The 17781-nt window shown below is 36.5% G+C and overlaps 1 protein-coding gene across 1 annotated transcript in view; it reads right to left on the bottom strand.

Annotated features, from left to right (window-relative positions):
• Positions 1–1082: 1082 nt before the first annotated feature.
• TTC39C (tetratricopeptide repeat domain 39C) overlaps positions 1083–17781 on the bottom strand; it is a 35948-nt gene continuing 19249 nt past the window's right edge. Inside the window, exons 7-14 of the mRNA XM_030445354.1 lie at positions 11197–11290; positions 10282–10389; positions 9677–9786; positions 8880–9003; positions 6413–6510; positions 5409–5513; positions 2880–2918; positions 1083–2173 (exon numbers count right to left, since the gene is read on the bottom strand). Coding sequence (XP_030301214.1) covers positions 2084–2173; positions 2880–2918; positions 5409–5513; positions 6413–6510; positions 8880–9003; positions 9677–9786; positions 10282–10389; positions 11197–11290 — 768 coding nt within the window. The 3' untranslated portion in view covers positions 1083–2083. The remainder of the gene's footprint in view (positions 2174–2879; positions 2919–5408; positions 5514–6412; positions 6511–8879; positions 9004–9676; positions 9787–10281; positions 10390–11196; positions 11291–17781) is intronic.

Here is a 17781-nt window from a genome sequence, read left to right as displayed (position 1 = left end):
CAGAAAGCTGCAATTTGCACAGAGTTAAACTGTTATATGAATATATAGTGTCTTTCCATACCCACTCCAGGCCCGATGAGAACAGGCCTTTTAGTAAATTTACTACAATTTGCTAGCTACCTCCAAGTATGCAGACCATAGATATCCCAATGCTAGTTGCATGCAGGTGCTTTGTGTCCTCAACAGCCTAGTCTCACATTATATTTAAGCAGTGTATTTAAAAGTAATTTTGTCAACAACTGTACCATTTCTAGCTATTTACCCAGAATGGACTGTCTCTCTCATTGCAAAACATTAAAAGTCAGATAAGACAAAATAAGATTTCAAGTACCTTAAAGCCCACTTTTAAAATGATTTGAAAGATTCAAAATTATTTGAATTCTTAGTAGTTACTACATATATTATGTATTGTTTTCCAGTCAATACATCCTTGGAACATACTTGGACTGATAAAATAAAATGCACTCATTTGTGACTCAGTATTACTGCTAAATTTCAATAGAAAAAAGTGTACTATCTGTAACACACCTCGATGATAGAAAAATAAAACTGCTTTTTTAAGAGTTAGAGAATCTCTCCTCTCCTTCAGAAACTGTAAGAGAAGTGTGTAACTGCTCTAGGAATGCCTTTCATAGCAGAACTGTATTTCTAGAGAGAAGGAAGTGTCTCATCCATTTCATCTGGCCTACCAAATAGAATATTACTTTTCTCCTTCATATCAGCCTTGCTTTAGATGTAACCTCAAAAGCAAATCAATGAAGGTTAGGTGTGGGCAAGGTCTAAAACTTTGGCAACATATTCTACAAAAAGGTAAGAGAAGAAACAAAAGCCAAACTTTAAGCTAAGGAACTGTTTAAGGCAACCCGACCAAAGTAAAGATAAGGCTTTTGGATAACTATTTCCAAGGACATCCAGTTTTCTTAGCTTTGCAAAATTAACATAATTCAACTAACTTTCTGGCCAGATTTCCATTCATAAGCTTCTTTTTAAAAAAATTTACCTTCCCAGAATATAATAACAATATAAAACAGAAAGAGATACTACATATTACAGACAAAAGTAAAAAAAAGCTACAGGTAAGCACACAGCCAAGTATTAAAAATTATATGGTCACAATAAAAGTTTTAAGCTCTCTGAGGTATTTCAATATCTTAACACCACAGGTTTGGAATACAGTATAGAGACTCAGAATTGGTGTAACTACCAAAGTAGATTTTTGGTTTTCTGTTTTGTTTGGTTGGCTTTTTAAATACTTTTAAGGGTCACTGCTGTCAAGATTCTGAAGCTTGAATGAGAAGTATTTTAATTTATTGTATCTGTCCTATGCATTTAAAAATAATATTCCCTAATATAAGAAGCAGGAATAAAAACTGTCCACACTGTAACTGCATGTCAAACCAACTGTTTGGCTGGAATGTACCAGAAGCAAGAGATCCTAAATATTGACATAATTTATATCACAAGCATAAGCTGGGTTGGGAGGAGAGGAACGAAGAACAGAAGGGGATGTGAGGTTTACAATTCACACATTAGTCATCACGAAGTCACTGACAAAAGCCCCTAAAATTCAGGAGAATCTGTTTTTTGTGGCTGAACAGTTTCCCTCCCACTGTGTACAGGCTAATGCCTGAAGAACAAAAAGTGTTCTGCCCATTCCAGATTTCAGCATTTACACCAATTACTTTTATTGTATTTCTCTAATCAAAACAGAAGTGCTCCTCTTGGTACATTTTAGATCTAGATCTATTTTAAAAGGTAAAAATCACACTTGCCAATATTGTTGAAGGGCATCATGTGTGCTTATTCAGGATCACCTGCAGAGTTACAATTGTGTTCAGCTTGGTTTAAACAAAATAAAAACCAAAAAGTTAAAAACACAAGGTCACTTAACCTTCTTCCTCCTTGATTTACTTTTAATTTAAATTGTAATGTTTTCCTAAGCCATACCAACTCTGACCATACTAGGAAACTGTCTCTGGCACAAGTGGTTTTCAGAAGAAAAGCTGGTCTTCCCAACAGCTGTTTCTTCTGCTTCATCTTAAAGTGCAGAAACTGTGGGAAATGATAACAGGCTTCCTGTTCATCACTGTGGAACTACTTCCCTTAGAGAGGCTAAGGCTGCGTGTATGCGGACGTGCAATCTGTTCTCAAAGTCATAGCCAGAAAATTCCTCCTGGGGGGCAAACAAAAATAAAGAAAAGGGAAAAAAAAAAAAAAAAGAGAGAAGAAAATGCAAAGAAAAAGCATGTAACTATTACCTTCCTTCACTTTAGGATGTGAAGATAATTTTACTACTAATACTTGGGAAGTCACGTTACAAAAGAAACCAAAGAAAAGTGAACTGGAGACTGCATGTTGCAATGTCCCCACATTAGCTAAAGCAACACAATTGTTACAGAAATTCCAAGCTGCTGGAGAGAGCAGAAAGCTCCCATTTCCAACAGGCTGCTTGGATCCCATGAAGAAAACCTGGAAAGTTCTGCAAGTCCAAAAGCTCTAGAAAAATCACAGGATAGGAACCAGTTGGAACAGACAAGGAGTGGGGGAGTTGTAATTTTCAAACTTTCTGTAGCCAAATCTTAGCTGAAAAATTTTGCAAGATTCTAATACTCCAGGAGAGGTATTAGTGGGTTTTGTGCTGACTTAAAAATACACATCTATGTCACTTACATAAATGTATATCACATACATTGATGTATATCTATCTATATGAAACATGTATACAATGTAGATTATAGGGGAAGGACACTGACACTTATCATAGAATCACAGAATCAGCCAGGTTGGAAAGGACCTCTGAGATGCATTAAGTCATAACATCTACTTCCCCTGCCCCAAGCCCTCAGTGCCCTCAGCTCCGAAAGTGTCTTAGTTTTTACCTTGGCTTGCAGAAGCAAGGTTTTGCCTCTTGGCACAGTCTACAAAAAGATAAACATCATGTTAGAAATCCACTGCAAATATTAGAAAAAATATCTTAAGTATATGGCCTGGTCAGTCCAGGATAACATCTCTTGCAAACAAGGTACAGAGGCAGACAAAAACCTCTCGGATTAGGAAACCAGAAATAGTAATGAGGCACCCAAGAAACAATGTATTACGTATTTCTAGTCTTCTACAAGAAAGGGGAATTTACAGCTTTAAATGCAAGTTGTTACTCATGATGATGAGCTACATCAATCTACAGGAAAACAAATGAGGCCACAGATAAATGACTAAGTCATCCTGCCCCTTAAGCAAAGTTTACACCATTACATTCAGTGTCTAAGTGTTTACACAAAAAAATGTGTAAACTTCTTGATGTAACCCTATTAAAATCTTAAAGAACTTAATTACAAGCACATTTAAAATAACAAACATGATCCAGATGATATGGTAAATCAAGCATGTAAATATGAGTAATTTTAAATCTAAGTACATTTAATATGCTTTTTACACTAAAGTGCTCAGGTCTTTAATACACACATCCTCTCAGGTATATTTGACTTATAAAATCCTATTCCTTTCTCTTTCTTAACCACTATAGAGCTCACATATAACACCTCAGGTAGTAAATGTTATTTTCTATAAAAAGCATCCACCAGACATTAATTCTAGCTCTTGCTTTTCCCCACCCCATCCCACTTAATTCAAGTCAAGCATCATTTACCTCCTCACTGAGTGCCACTAGAGGGAGTTTCTTCCATGTCCTTCACACACTAAGAGCTATCAGCTTCTCGGTTCCAAGCCGAGGTTGTTCAGTCCCCAAATACTCAACATGAAACACATTCAATTACTGCGTGCTGATAGTAAATGTAAAGCAGGGAGGAAGGAAAGACTGATCCCCATATTGTCAAAGTCTTCAGATAACTATACTACCCATTATACTGCTGCTTGGCTTTTTTTTTTTAGGATACATTTGACATGATCAAATTTAAATATGAAGATGGGGAATTAGAAAAAAAAGGTATCAGGAACATTAACTGACTCAGACCTCCCTTACCAGGCTTCAAGGCCCAGTTCTAAGCTGCAGGGCAACAAAGTTTTCAAAGAAAATAATTTTAAAACATTTTCTAGTTTTATACTTTGTCATGATAGCAATTTTTGCTGAAAGACTTTCTCTTTAACAGGAAGATTCAGCTCAGATCATTAAATCTGCAGAGATTAAAACCAACTGAAAACAATTTTAAGGATGTGAGATACTATCAGTCTGACTACTTTATACACTACCTATGATGATGTGGGGGTTCCAGTTGTCACTCAAAGTGCTTCCCCTAACTTGCAGTCTGAGTCAGGAGACTTAGTGGCATAAACTCCAAGTAGCAGCGTTGGGCATTTGAGGAGGGAAGCAGCACCAAGAGTGGTGCAGACATTGCCCTAGTTTAAGGTTGTCTGGGTTGCCTAGGAGGCAGGGTATGTGCAAAGACCTAAACAATCAAATGTGTCATCAATCAAGCCACTTGGACAGTCTGAAAGCCAGGTGGATTATTTTCTTCTTGCCCCTGAGTAAGAAAAACCTCACTACTCAGACTGAGAGCCAAAATGCCACCACATACAGTTCTAATGGAATTTAGATGACTAAAATCACATTACTTATCATCCCCCTGAAATGAAATAGTACAATGGCATCCATGCCCTCAGTCCAGCTAGGTTTCAAGATGCACTGACATGTGAGATTAGGAAGGTATCTGTCCTAAGAGTGGAGATAAATAATGCCTAAGTAAAAAGACTGATAAACACTGTACCATTCCAAATATAAGTTGGATCCCCCAAACATGGAGCTGCTTCAGGAAGGTACCAGGCTATACTTAGAGAGGATAACTACAAGTAATCTTTGAGTCTGAACAGCATCCAACAGGAAAAACATTAAGAAAAGGATCCTAGGACCTAAACACACTACATATGACCTCCATGTAACAAAACCCTGCCTAACCAGAGATGAAAAGTCAAGCCTCTGTAGTGTTTCTTGGACTAAAGCACTAGAAAATAATCAAAACAATGTGGTGCAACACTCCAAAGTCTTGTTTTACTGCTTGCTGTAGGTTTGCAGTCATGTTCATTTTACTGCTAGAGAAAGATACCACTAATGGTCAGGTATATAACAGCTACCCTCAAAAATCTCAAGAGTCTCAGGCTCTGTTTTTTCATGTAAAAATAAAACCTAGACTTAACAAATCCAGTAATTTCAGTGTTATCAACAAATAACAAAACTCCTCACCATGAGCTTAGAGCTCTTGGTACCAAAAAAATTAGGACATTGTTACCTAAAGCCCACTGCATCTCTTGCAAAAAGTTTGCTTATAGTAGGTACAGAACAAATTTTTAAAACTTTACATACATTACCACCTATAAACCTTGTTTCACTGCTTGTATAGAGTTATGTTAACTCCCCACCATAATTTCAGGAGTTTGAAAATAGGTTCCACTCTTACCTCTGGATTGTCTAGCAGAAGACAGCCAAGTTCATAGCAAGCATATGGCTGGACATATAAGTTGTTTTGACGGCACAGCTCATCTTTAGCAGCTCGCTGAAAGTACTATCAAAATTAAAATAAAAAGATTATTTAAAAAAATGCAGTAATACATTAAAAATCACTGATAATTCAGAAGTACTGTTTAACTTTAAGCACTAGAAATTAACCCTAAGCTAAAATAAGAATATATCAGAGACTTCCACTTGAAGAGAGTCTTTAAACAAGGACCCACAGGCTTTTACTGACATTACTGTATGAAGGCAAAAATATTTGTTCAGATTTTTACCAAGTAATATACTGCCTGTTTCCAGAGATTTCCAACTCTATATTGAAAAAAATACTGTATCTAACAAGAAACTTTAACATCACAGATAAAGTACCCAAGTTATTTAAGGTATGCCTGAGAAGCAGGAAAAAAAAAAGAAAAAAAAAAAAGATTTGAAGACATCATGAGCTCCCTCAATGCTTGTGTAAAACACACTCTCTTTTGGGGAGGAAAAGAAGTTGTGCCTACAGATCAAAGCCCAGAGCTGTGGCAAAATTATTATTTGCTATGTGGTAATAATCAAACTTCTCAGTGTCTAATAGGTCTGGAGCAAATCCATGCTTCTGAGAGCCCAATCTCCAGGATACATTTTTTAAAAAGTTGACTTTTCTTTGTTGGACAAAGAGCCATGGACTTCTCCATTCTTCTTCACAGCTTTTTCTTAATTCTTGCTCCTACAAGCCACTTTAGGTACCATGTTCAATCAACATAGCCTATTACTTCTACAACACTGAATGTAGTAAAGACAAAACGAATATTTTAAAAGAACCTGACTCACTCTGTGGGAATTCAAAGAACAGTGTGAACAACAGCACTGAAAACATCTGCTTAACATTCTTAGTCAACAATATTTAGTGTTTAACAGAACAGATCAGAAAGTAGGATTAATGGTGTAAATTCTCATTTCACAACTTACCTGAACAGCATCTTCAGAATTTCCTAAGCATTTGTGTATGGCACCGAGAAGCAAATTCCTCAAACCAACAGCAGATGAATCATCAACATCCTGACAAGCTTAATCAAAAAATTTCAGAAAACAAACAAGATGGATATAAATCCTTCCTCATACAGAACTGTGTTCTATGGTGACTTTTAGTCTGATGATTAATTTTAACCAGAAAAAGGAGATGCTAGTCACATTAATATAAATCAAAGTAATTTGGTTCTTTTAAATACAACCCATTCGCTATGAACCTCAAACAATCTGTCACTTGTGAGAAAAATTCCGAACAGGAATGAATGGGCTGAAGTCCAAGGCAGTTAAGTGTGCTCTTCTCACAAGAAGAGAATTAATTTCTCTACTGGTTCTCATCTACAAAAAAGCTAAGTTAGGAAACAACCACCTCCTTCTGATGTTAGAGAAAAATGGGTTGGACCCAGGTACTGAAAAAAATACATAGTCCGAGTTCGAAGGAGCACAAAGCTCCTTCAGACAAAGCTGATTTGTTCTGTGACAAAGTGACAGATGCACAAGAATCTGTACTAGACTTAAAAACAAGGCTAGGGTAATCCTGGCATCACAATTATGAATGCCGATGAGAGGATAAGGCTTATTTGCCAGACCTTAGATAGTTCACAGTCCATGGACAGACTGTCCCTTGGCTGAACAGTGCTGTTTCCCGAAAAAAACCTGAATCATGCCACACGTAACCATCTCTACATGAATCAGGCTCCATTTTTATCCAGCTTATTAGCACCAGCTCTGTTCGTCAAGGCTAGCTCCAGGACGTGCCATTTGCACTTGTCTGCACTGTTTCCTCCAGAAAAGCCAAGGTACAGGGAGGCCTGCAGGGCTTTTTCATCCCTTCAGCAGGAGCTGAACTGCTGTGCCTGGAGCAGCAGAGCTCCTCCAGCCTCACATTCTGCCTCATCTCATAAACCCTGCCAGATCCTGACTAGGTCTGCATTCACAACACAGTTAATTCACAAGCCAAATGAGCCACCTACGAGTAACCAGGAGTTGGCTGTATGAAGTATTTGGACTGTACACAATACACACTCTTGCTTGTATTGCAAGTCTCAAGCTCTTGGTATTTTACTAACAGAGATACACACAGACAACAAACTAAATCTTTTCTTTTTAAGTCAACTTCCAGCCTTGAAGAAAAGCCTGGAAACTCACCTCAGCAAACTACACTCCAATAGTTCAAGAGAAGAGAAAGTAAATAACAAAAAAATTGTATATCATTTCCTCATTTTTGAGATAAGATATAAGGCACAGCAATCTGTTTCTCACTGTGCAGAGAATCTTCAACTGGGGATTGCTGATGCAGACACATCTGTCAGCATCATACCACACAAGAAGAGTATCTTTGAATTTTAATCTATACTGCTATTTCACACTAAAATCTGCACCACTGGCTAGAAGCTTATACAAGGAATATCTACACTGCTTCTGAGTGTGTGGGAGAACTACATACTCTTCACAAACTCTAAAGCTGATTGTTCTGAAGGAAAACAACAGAAAAAAACCCTTAAAATTTACTTTTACATAAGTAAATCCAATTTTAAAGCCTTCACCAATAGCTTTGGGACTAGAAAACTTGGAATCTGAACTGCCATCACACAATTTAAAAGAATAAATTATCTTAAGTTAAAATGAGAACAAAACCCCAACACTAGTCACAACTCTCAACTGGTAGTTCTCTCACTTAACACAAACATCATGTTCAACGTCCAAAAGTTCACAATTACAGAAAAAAGGAAGTATCTCAGTGTATTTTTGTGGTTTCTTTTCTAAATGAGCAGCTAATAATACGAAACTAGTTGCAGAATGGAAACAAAAGGAAGGGAGGGGAGGAGGGAGGTGTACTGAAAACTTCATTATAGATTTTGTTATCATGAACTTCATGTGACAGGATCCAAAGACATCTGGAGACTAATGAAAAGGTAACCATAAAAAGTTCCTTTCACCCCTAAAATGATCCCAGCAGCCAAGATAAACAGAACCCTTATGTTATAAATGACCCAACAAGTTCATTATTTCCTCTTAAAAGAAAACTTGTGGAAATTAGTTGGTAACTTCTTAGTATTTTTGTATCTAGGTTTAAATGAGTTAAATTTTGCTTAGTGACTCTGAACAGTAACTTTCACACAATTGTTTCATATTAAACAATGGGCAAACACAACTGATGAACTGCCTTGTTGCATATGGTTGGCTTTCTTTTTAAACTTCTCCTGAAAAGGCTACAGAAATGGTAAAAAAGAAGTATTAAGCTGAACCTTAATCAGTTGTTATTCCATTGTTACTCAAACTGTTTTGTTATCACACATGCACAGAGGTTTAAATTTACATGCTACAACAATCAGCTACTCCACAGAATAGAAGAAAAAATTATACACCTAATTTAAAAAAGTAAATAAATCAAGGAACTATGTTATACCTTGGCTCATATGCTGCAAGTTTGAGAGGGAACAGTTTGGAAGGGCTTTCCATAAGTACAATACTTCAATGGATGCCAGGACACAGAGCTCTTTGGTTGGCATTTGTTTTCTAAATCTATCTGCCTGCAAAGTACGGAGAAAGAGGGAAGAGAAATCTGTCATCTGTCCTTTTACAGGGAGCATAATATTCACAAAGAATGTATCAAAACCAGAAATTCTGTTTCATACAAGCATCCAACAGTTTGTATGAAAACAAGGTGGGTGGCAGCTTAGCTTAAAGACTTTAAGACTAAGTAGTGAAATCTTTCAATTAATTTAAGGGCTTCCATATTAACCAAAATTAAAGTTACATTCTGTGCAGCCTACATTTGTTTTATTATATTTCAAAACTCCATGTACAGACTGACTGGATGCTGACAGAGTAACATGTATAAGCTCATCAGTTGGGAGATATTTCCTAGATTTCATAAAGTACTAAGGCTTTGACAAACAAGGCAAGATAAAAAGGAGTAAGAAAGGCAAAGCTAGAAGGAAAATTACCAAAGCAGCATCATGTATTTTTATCTTTAACAATTACTTTACTTGTAAAGTGAATAGCTAGTTCACATTTCCTATGCTAAGTTCTTAAAATACATGACACTATTGTTTCTCCATCTGAATCCTTCCCACTAATTCTACAGAAGAAACATAGGAGAAAACAGATGCATTCTTTAAAAATAAATACTGGTAAAGAATCCAACAGAATTACTAAGTGTAATTACTGTACTGAAACACGTCAGCCTAGGCTAAACCAAACCTTTTTCACTGAAAATTGTTCAATCTGGTTGTTTTTTCTTTTGAAAAGCTTCTGAACTTCCTTGAACACATTCTGGGCACCTCCAACATCACCAGTGGCTCCTTGACACACTGTAAGAAAACCAGAATAAAAAGTTCCTTGATAATACTGGGATACAAAACACTAAAAATTAAGATGAGATATCATACAGTCACAGGAAAACATATACTCACTTGCAGAAAGCATCTAGGCAGGGGTTTTGTCAAACACACAAATCCCAACTCTCCCAGGTACCCTCAGTGATCACTAACAAGTCATTACCACCCAACCTCCAAGGATTTATTAAACCTTTGGAACACTCTGTTATATGACCTGTCACTACACTGACAATCATTGCTGTATCTGCCTCTAGAAGGAGAAAGAAAATATTTACACACACGTGTGCAGGCAAGAGTACAGGATATGACCAAACAAAATTATGTAAGTTGAGCCTGGCATAAAGCTGCATGAGCAGCAGGCAGTCTGGATGGCACAGCACAGCACAGTAAGTTTCCCAAAACAAAACAGTGCCAAAACCTTATCACATCACTGATTTATCCCTTCTCTGACACAATGAATATACCCACCTGCTGTTAAATAAGCATAGTAGCACTGGGACCACCTGGATTCATTTTTAAGCCTTTCAAAGGATTCAAATGCATCTTGGAAATTCATCTCTATCATGCTGCACCAACCTAAACCCAAAAATAATTTAACTTCAGAGGAAAGTACAGTAATTCAAATTTGATGTCAATATTACTGAAACACACATTCAGTGACAGAAGCTGGAGCTAGTTTTAAAATCATGCAGGTAACTGGAAAAGTTAAAACCAAAACAAATCAATGACATACATTCAAACTTGGTCTAAATTTACTGTGAAACATTCAACTGTAAGATTCCATACAAAACAATGCATCTACTAGCAACAATTAATCTATACAGACAACAAAGGTGCTCTCTCTAATTTTCATTTAAATAGTGTATTTTGCAGGGTGCTGAAACTTGGAAAGCTACTACTTGCACCCTTATTTCCCCACCACTGTGACAAAATTCCCAAATAACACACATTTAAATCTTGTAGCAACAGATCTCCACTCAAGACCTGCATGTAAATTAAAAACATACTGCATGCTACTTATAGAAGGAAATAAACATGAAATACAGGTTTTGGCACCACAACGTTGATTCCACAGACAAATCAGGGGAATTAATTTCCCATTTTAAACAGTATTCTGAAAATTAACAGTTTGCCCTTCTTTCTATAGCTTACTCTGGTTTTGTATCACCTTGTATCCACAGAAAACTTAAAAATTATGAAAAACTGTTGAAATCTATGTGCCCAAACAAGAACATAGGATTATTATCATAATGCATCCATGACAAAGTACAGCACCCTAAAACCTTTTTTAAAATACTAATAAAGAGAATTCAGTTTCCTTATTGAAGCTTGTAGTCTAAACTTGAAAGTGAGCTATTTATAGTATAAACATAACCAGCTTACCTATTTCATATAAGCAGACATGTTGAATCTCCCTTTGGTCTGTTGCAAGTTCCAAAGCAGTGTGAAATGAGGTCAAGGCACTATTGATTTGACACTAAGAAAAGCAAAACAAACAAAAAACAAAACCAACAAACTCAGATGTCTTAAATTCAAAATCTGCTGGATGATTCAAGTTTGATAAAGAACACATTCAGATTTCTGTTTAAAGGTACTTAAAAATAACTCTATAATTTAAAAAATTGAAGTGCCTTACAGATTGCAGCATCAGATTTGGTTAGATGAAAGAGGCACAAGATCCCACTGAGAGGAAAACTTCAAAATTCACTTCAGACTCCACATCGTTTTAAAAAAGCCAAAACCCACCATAGGCCTAACAGGTTGAAGGAGAAGGGCCAACATTAATTCAGGATTCCAGCTCCACAGTGCAATTCCTTTGGTCAGCTTCCTTCCCCCCATCTCTCTCAACCTGATACTTTCTGACTGGAAGCATTACCCTTCATTTACAACAAAGAAGCATCTTAAAGAAGTCCCAAAATGAACAGATTTTCCCTGTTTTAACACATAAATTTCATATTCATGATATGAAACATAGTACAAAAGCCAAACTACAAGACAGAAAGGAAGCAAAATTCACTCATATAAAGCAACTCAGATTTATGTTTAAATAAATGAAAATGAAACTTTAAAATGAAGCTTTAGACAAGAAGGCAAACCATTTGCTTGCTAGGTACTAATGATCAGTTCCACCATGTCCAACAGTAAAAATTAAAACATATGTTAAGGAACTTGCACTGTAGAAGTCATAGAAAAAAGAGAAATGTAGAACTCAAAGTTTAAAGAGGGGAGAGGGGGACAGTAGAGGTGCTTAATAATGTAGTAATGATCACCAAAACCCTACAGCCAGCTCAGATTATCTTTCAGCCTTAAAAATCAGTGGCTGTAGTAAGTCCAAAATCTACTGGTTTTGTTCAGTAAGTTTTAAATAATCTAATTTCTACTCTTTTTCAGTCATTCCACCTTAAAAAAAAATAATATTTTTAGCATCTGTCAATAAATTTTCACTTTCTGCACAGTAAGAGTACATTTGATGTTTCATTTTCTTTATTTTGAACTATTTCACCTTTTTCTACATCCCTCAGTAATTATTTTAAGCCACAGTTATTAGAGAATTCCTAAATGTTGCATGACATGTAAGAAGATTAAAAAGCATACGAGATTACAAAAAAAATTTGATTAAATAAAAAAATAGGTTACAAAAAAAGATAGCAACCAGAGGCTGACAGTTTTCTAAAACCAGGAATGACAGTTCTTTTGACTATCTTAATTTCTACTTTTCCTAGTTTCGGATGGGACCTGTCCACAATAAACAGGGATGCAAATCAACAATGAATTCATTTTATACACAGACACACCATATATCTCGATATGTGGCCTATACCTGCTTTAAGAGTGTTCCTATACTTATGCTCACATACAATTACAGTAATTTATACAACATATGAATCTCTAAAGCCATTCTCTGCTGAGTAAGCATGTAAGTGAAAGAAACCCTTGAAAAAGCAAACCTGTCATCTATGCAAGCATAACTGAATATAAAAATTCCAGCAAATATCTGCAGTAGTTGTATCTTAAGACCACACACTTAGAGCTCTAAGGTGATTTTATTAGCTTTTCTTCTTTGTCTTATCAGGATAAACTATTCTAGTTGCTAAGGAATAACTTAAGTGTAAATTGCATGTATTGCATGAAGACAGCACAACTGCTAACAGCTGTACCATAATAAACACTGTACACTTAGAAAAAAACCCCAACCTGTGATTAGACTAAAATGCTTCTTGGCATAACAGAAGAATACACTACACAGGAAGAGAGGTGAGTTTTAGTTGCCCTCAAAGTTACCTGAATGACTGAACAAGACACATCTTGCTTACTTTTGCAGAAGCACCTCCTCACCATTAAACATTATTACACTTCTCCTGGATCACCCCAAAATGACTTCCTAGAAATAAGTGTTATGAGCCCAGCCTTACAGCAGGAATGCAATAAAATCATGTCACCTTGAAACCTGATCTTTGTGTCAAGAAGTTTAAAAGTTCAGTAAATCCATGCTTTTTGAATGCTTCTGAGAAAAATGCATAACCTCCAAACAGAAATCTAAGTATTTCATATAAAAGATAGCATTAAATATACTTTGCCTTTTAAAAACCTAAAAACCCTAAACATTTTAAAGTATAAATAACTTATTTGTAGGGCATGTTATTCCACACAGTAACTAATGGGAAATGCATCACTGTCCACAATGCCATACTACAGTCTGAAGCAGCACAGGAAACACTGACCACCCAGTAATATCCAAGTCCAGTTAGTTGGATATAGTTCAGTCTTCTATAATCCATTCCTCTGTCCAGTTCTCTCAAATGTTTTGACATCTAAATAAGATTTTCTTAAGCATCAAGCTCAGTAAGTGTGTGTCAGGGACATCCCTTAATGATAGAAGTTTCAGTCAGCTCCAGGGATTGTGACTACAGGATGCAATATGAATTTCTCCTCTTAATTTTTAAGATAAATTATTAATATTCATTTACTGTTTCAGAGAATTAACAGGAAGAATTACAAAGCTCTAAGGAGCCTGCAAGCATAGCAGCATGACTAACACTTGAAATTTATATTTTTGAGATTACACTTTTAAGTCCTTCAACTGGCATCACTCATGTCTCTCTTGGACATGACACAAAGAGGAAAAGAGATTAATCCATAAAATGTGTAGTATACAGAACTACATAACCATAAAGAGGATTACTAAAGCTAATGTGAGAACCATAATCTTATATTTCCTGAGTTCAGTTTAAAACCAAAATCACTGCAGCCCACCAATTCAGCCTCTACAGAGCTTATGGGACCAAGGTGGCTTCCCAAGCCAACACACTTTTCCCCTCCAAGTTGATCCAAAATCTCAGGACACTTTCTCTCTCCCAGGGTTTCTCCATTCTCAATCAGCATTATGAATTTGTAAACCTTTAAAAAGTAGAAAATTTACACTAAAGAGTATTATATGGAAATTAAGAAGCCTGTATTATTTATTACTTAATTATGACACAAAATCAAAATAGAGTGAAAGTAGGATTCTGCATTTTATAACCTAGAACAAATAATTAGAGAGGCCAGGACAATTCCTGAAAACAAACTTTTATGTTACACAAGCTCTGAAAACTTCTTTAAGACATCATTGTGACTTCATACCAGAACATCCATTTAAAGCTTTTCCATCCTTACTGCCAGTTCACTGTCCTCAGTCTACTTTTCCATGCCACGCCCTCCCACCCCTAAATAAGAATGATACCACAGACACCAAGATGTCTACAAGAGGTAACCAAAAAAGCAAGAATCCTTATCAGCATTCCATTTAAGCCTGCAATACCACTACAGATGTTCACCATCAAAGACACTGTAGCACACCTGAATGTACCACTGGTGTTTCACCTGTCAGCTTTTTCCTTCAGAGCCTTAATATGCACCTGTAACAACTGACCTGGGTAAATCAAGCCTCAGAACCTGTGGGTTTTGGCCCATCCCTAGAGATTTCCCATTGTCTGTTTCTACACACACTTTATTTTTGCTTTATACCCTTTACTGCTCTCCATATAAGGCTATCAAGCTATTTAACCATTTCTGAGCGAGATGATTTTTACTACTTAAAAAGGCAGAAGATTTCTAAAAAAGTGTTGCTAATTAGGAAAAAAAATATTAAAAAAAGTAAAATTTCAAGCTAAAAAGCAGAAACACATAAGATTCAGAATATCCCCTTTTAACACTGCCCTCTTCTCCCACATTACCACCATGCCCATCTTTCACTACTGACCATAATATGACACTTGAATCATCTAAATCAGTTTCAAAAGTAAATTGGTATTTATTAGCACAATTATAATGTGAGACAGCACATGTTTAGTAACTGGATGGCACTATTTTTATTTTCATGGTTAAAAGACAGACCCAAGGGTAGAGCTGGAAACTCTGGATTTCAGACACTATTATACTAATTACGTTTTTAAGTACCCTTTAGGCAAAAGTATAAAACAACACCCTCTCATTTTTTTAGTAGCTAAAGCTTACATGAAGCATAATTAGTAGCTTTAGTGAAAAGTATTTCAAAGGCAGAAATAGTAAGACATTCACAAAGAAATACCTGTGAGGCTGGAATACATAACCATACAATCACAAGTCAAGCACAGCAATAGTTATGTCCATAAAAACAGCCTAAGTGCATTATGTAAAAGTCAGAGAAAATGCTACTTTTAAGATGCTCTTCGGAAAAAGCAATCTTTGATCAGTCTAAAAGTGCAACCTTTAACTTTCCACTGCAATTTCATTCCAGCTTGCTCACATCCTCCCCTTTCCTTGACTCATTCATTTCAATAGTCTCCAAGCACTTTCAGATTTCATTTCCCAAAAATGTGAGTTTTGGAAAAAGTGTAAAGATAATCTGGCCCACCTTTATAGTACCTGTAAGGCTACTCTTTTAGAAAACTGAATTTATGACTTTTATTGACTAGTATTCATACCTACTTTCTGGCACTCAAAAGCATTATACATTCACATGCTCTTCGTTTGTCTTTCATAGCACCAACACTGTGAAATCTTACTTTCTCCTCAACTGCCTTCCTTGGCTATTTTCTCCTTTGTCAGATTTGTGTCTCACTGTCCAGTTTTGCACTACTGCTCCTGGCTTTTGAACAGATTCCCTGCCCCCAGGTGTCCATGGCTGAACTATGTTCCTTACTGTTTCTTTTCCTCATGGGAAAGGGAAAACACACACATACCTATATACACATGGACACAAAAACTTCCTGCAGAAAACTGAATATACCATCAGCTGCAAGTTACACAAAATGCATCAAAGGATTTATAAAAATCCAGTAGGCTGAGTGGTGGTAGGGCCTAATACAACCCCTACAATGACCACTGTTGATATGTACTTCCAGAAAACAAAAGCTCTTCTGTAAAACAAAATGTAAGCTGCCTTTCATCTATGTAAAATTAAATTATATCACAGAACTGCTAAGAGATGATAGATGTTAAAAATCTATAAAATACCTAAGTTTCAGCTCAAGGTGATTTGTTTAAAATGCATGTAGGCTAAAGCACAGACTTCCTAACTTCAACAAACAACCTGTAAATAATACTCCCATGCCTGATGGAAAGAATTTAAACCAGCCTGTGCATTAGCAATTTCAAGAAAGGCCATATAAGCATCTCCCAGGCTTTGTAAGGGCTCTGCTTACCCACCTCGGAGATGAGGCACAAATTATGACTGAACATATTCACTTGTACTGTAAGAGTATATGTGCACTTCTGGTTCAGAATGTACGACAGATGCTGTAAGACCAACACCTGGATTTGAGACACAGGTAACCACGGGTGTATTGTGCAGAAACCCACTGCAGCTCCCCATGCTGTCACATGTCTGCATCCACTATTACAGCAACATTTGACCAAATGAACCTTGTCAATTCATAGCAGTATCTACAGAAGAACTTGAGACATTGAACCAAAAACATCTAGAGACAGCAAAGCCTCAGTCATAGAGGCACCACTTAGGAGAAAGCACTGATAGGGGGAGGGGGGGGGAGGGGGGGGAGGGAGGAAGAGGTTGCTGAATGGAAAAGCTCTCATGCAAACAAATAACATGAATAGGAAAGGGACATTTTAATTCCTGTTAGCAATCAATAAGCTTTCTGCTGATTAAGGGTACAGCTATAACACACAATGCATGGTGTTCTGCCTGCCTAAGCTAACAAACCTCATCAAGATGGTCATGCTGTCTCTGGCAAAAACTATTTCCCTTGCAGATGACCTTCCATGTCTATTTACTGCATCATTTACACAAATCATTTGGAGGATACTGTAAGATAACATGCAGAAAAACTTTACTCTGAAGCATAAGGGTACTCCAGAAAGGAACTGACCCCACAAAACTGACACTTATCCCAAACCCATCCTCTGTATTTACACAAAAACATAGTTTATTGACAACCTAGGTTTACTGTTTTGCTCTAGCTTGACCCAAAAGTCAGAACAATAATTGAATTTGATTCTTCCTTACATTGAACATGGGGGAAAAAAAATAGAAATAGTTCCCAATACCAAGTTATACTGTGACAATCAACCTATTTACATTTTTAACTGCACTTGCATTTATCTTGTAGCTATTCTTAAAAGCTTGATTTTTACCATAAGAATGGAATATGCACGTAATTGGACAAAGACCATTAAAATATTTCCTATTCAGAAATCAGACTGATAGCTTGCCTGTGACAGTATAATTCCCAGATTGCTTTCAGAAAGACAGCAAAACCAGGATCCAAATCCCATGCTAAAATATGCCTACAAAATCTGACAGGCCACCAAAGCCTGCCCTTCTCTTCTGTTACTGATGTTAATTCCTTCAAAATAATAAGCTGTATCTCTTAACTGCAAAGCCTTGCGAAGAATGACCACCAATATTAACATCTGCACTAGATCTTGTTATTATGATGTTGAGATGAAGGGTATGAACATTCTGGGTTTGTGCTTTTGTATTGCATT

This window comes from Calypte anna, chromosome 2, assembly GCF_003957555.1.
Source record: "Calypte anna isolate BGI_N300 chromosome 2, bCalAnn1_v1.p, whole genome shotgun sequence".
NCBI lineage: Eukaryota > Metazoa > Chordata > Aves > Apodiformes > Trochilidae > Calypte > Calypte anna.
This window is presented reverse-complemented; position numbering and strand designations above follow the sequence as displayed.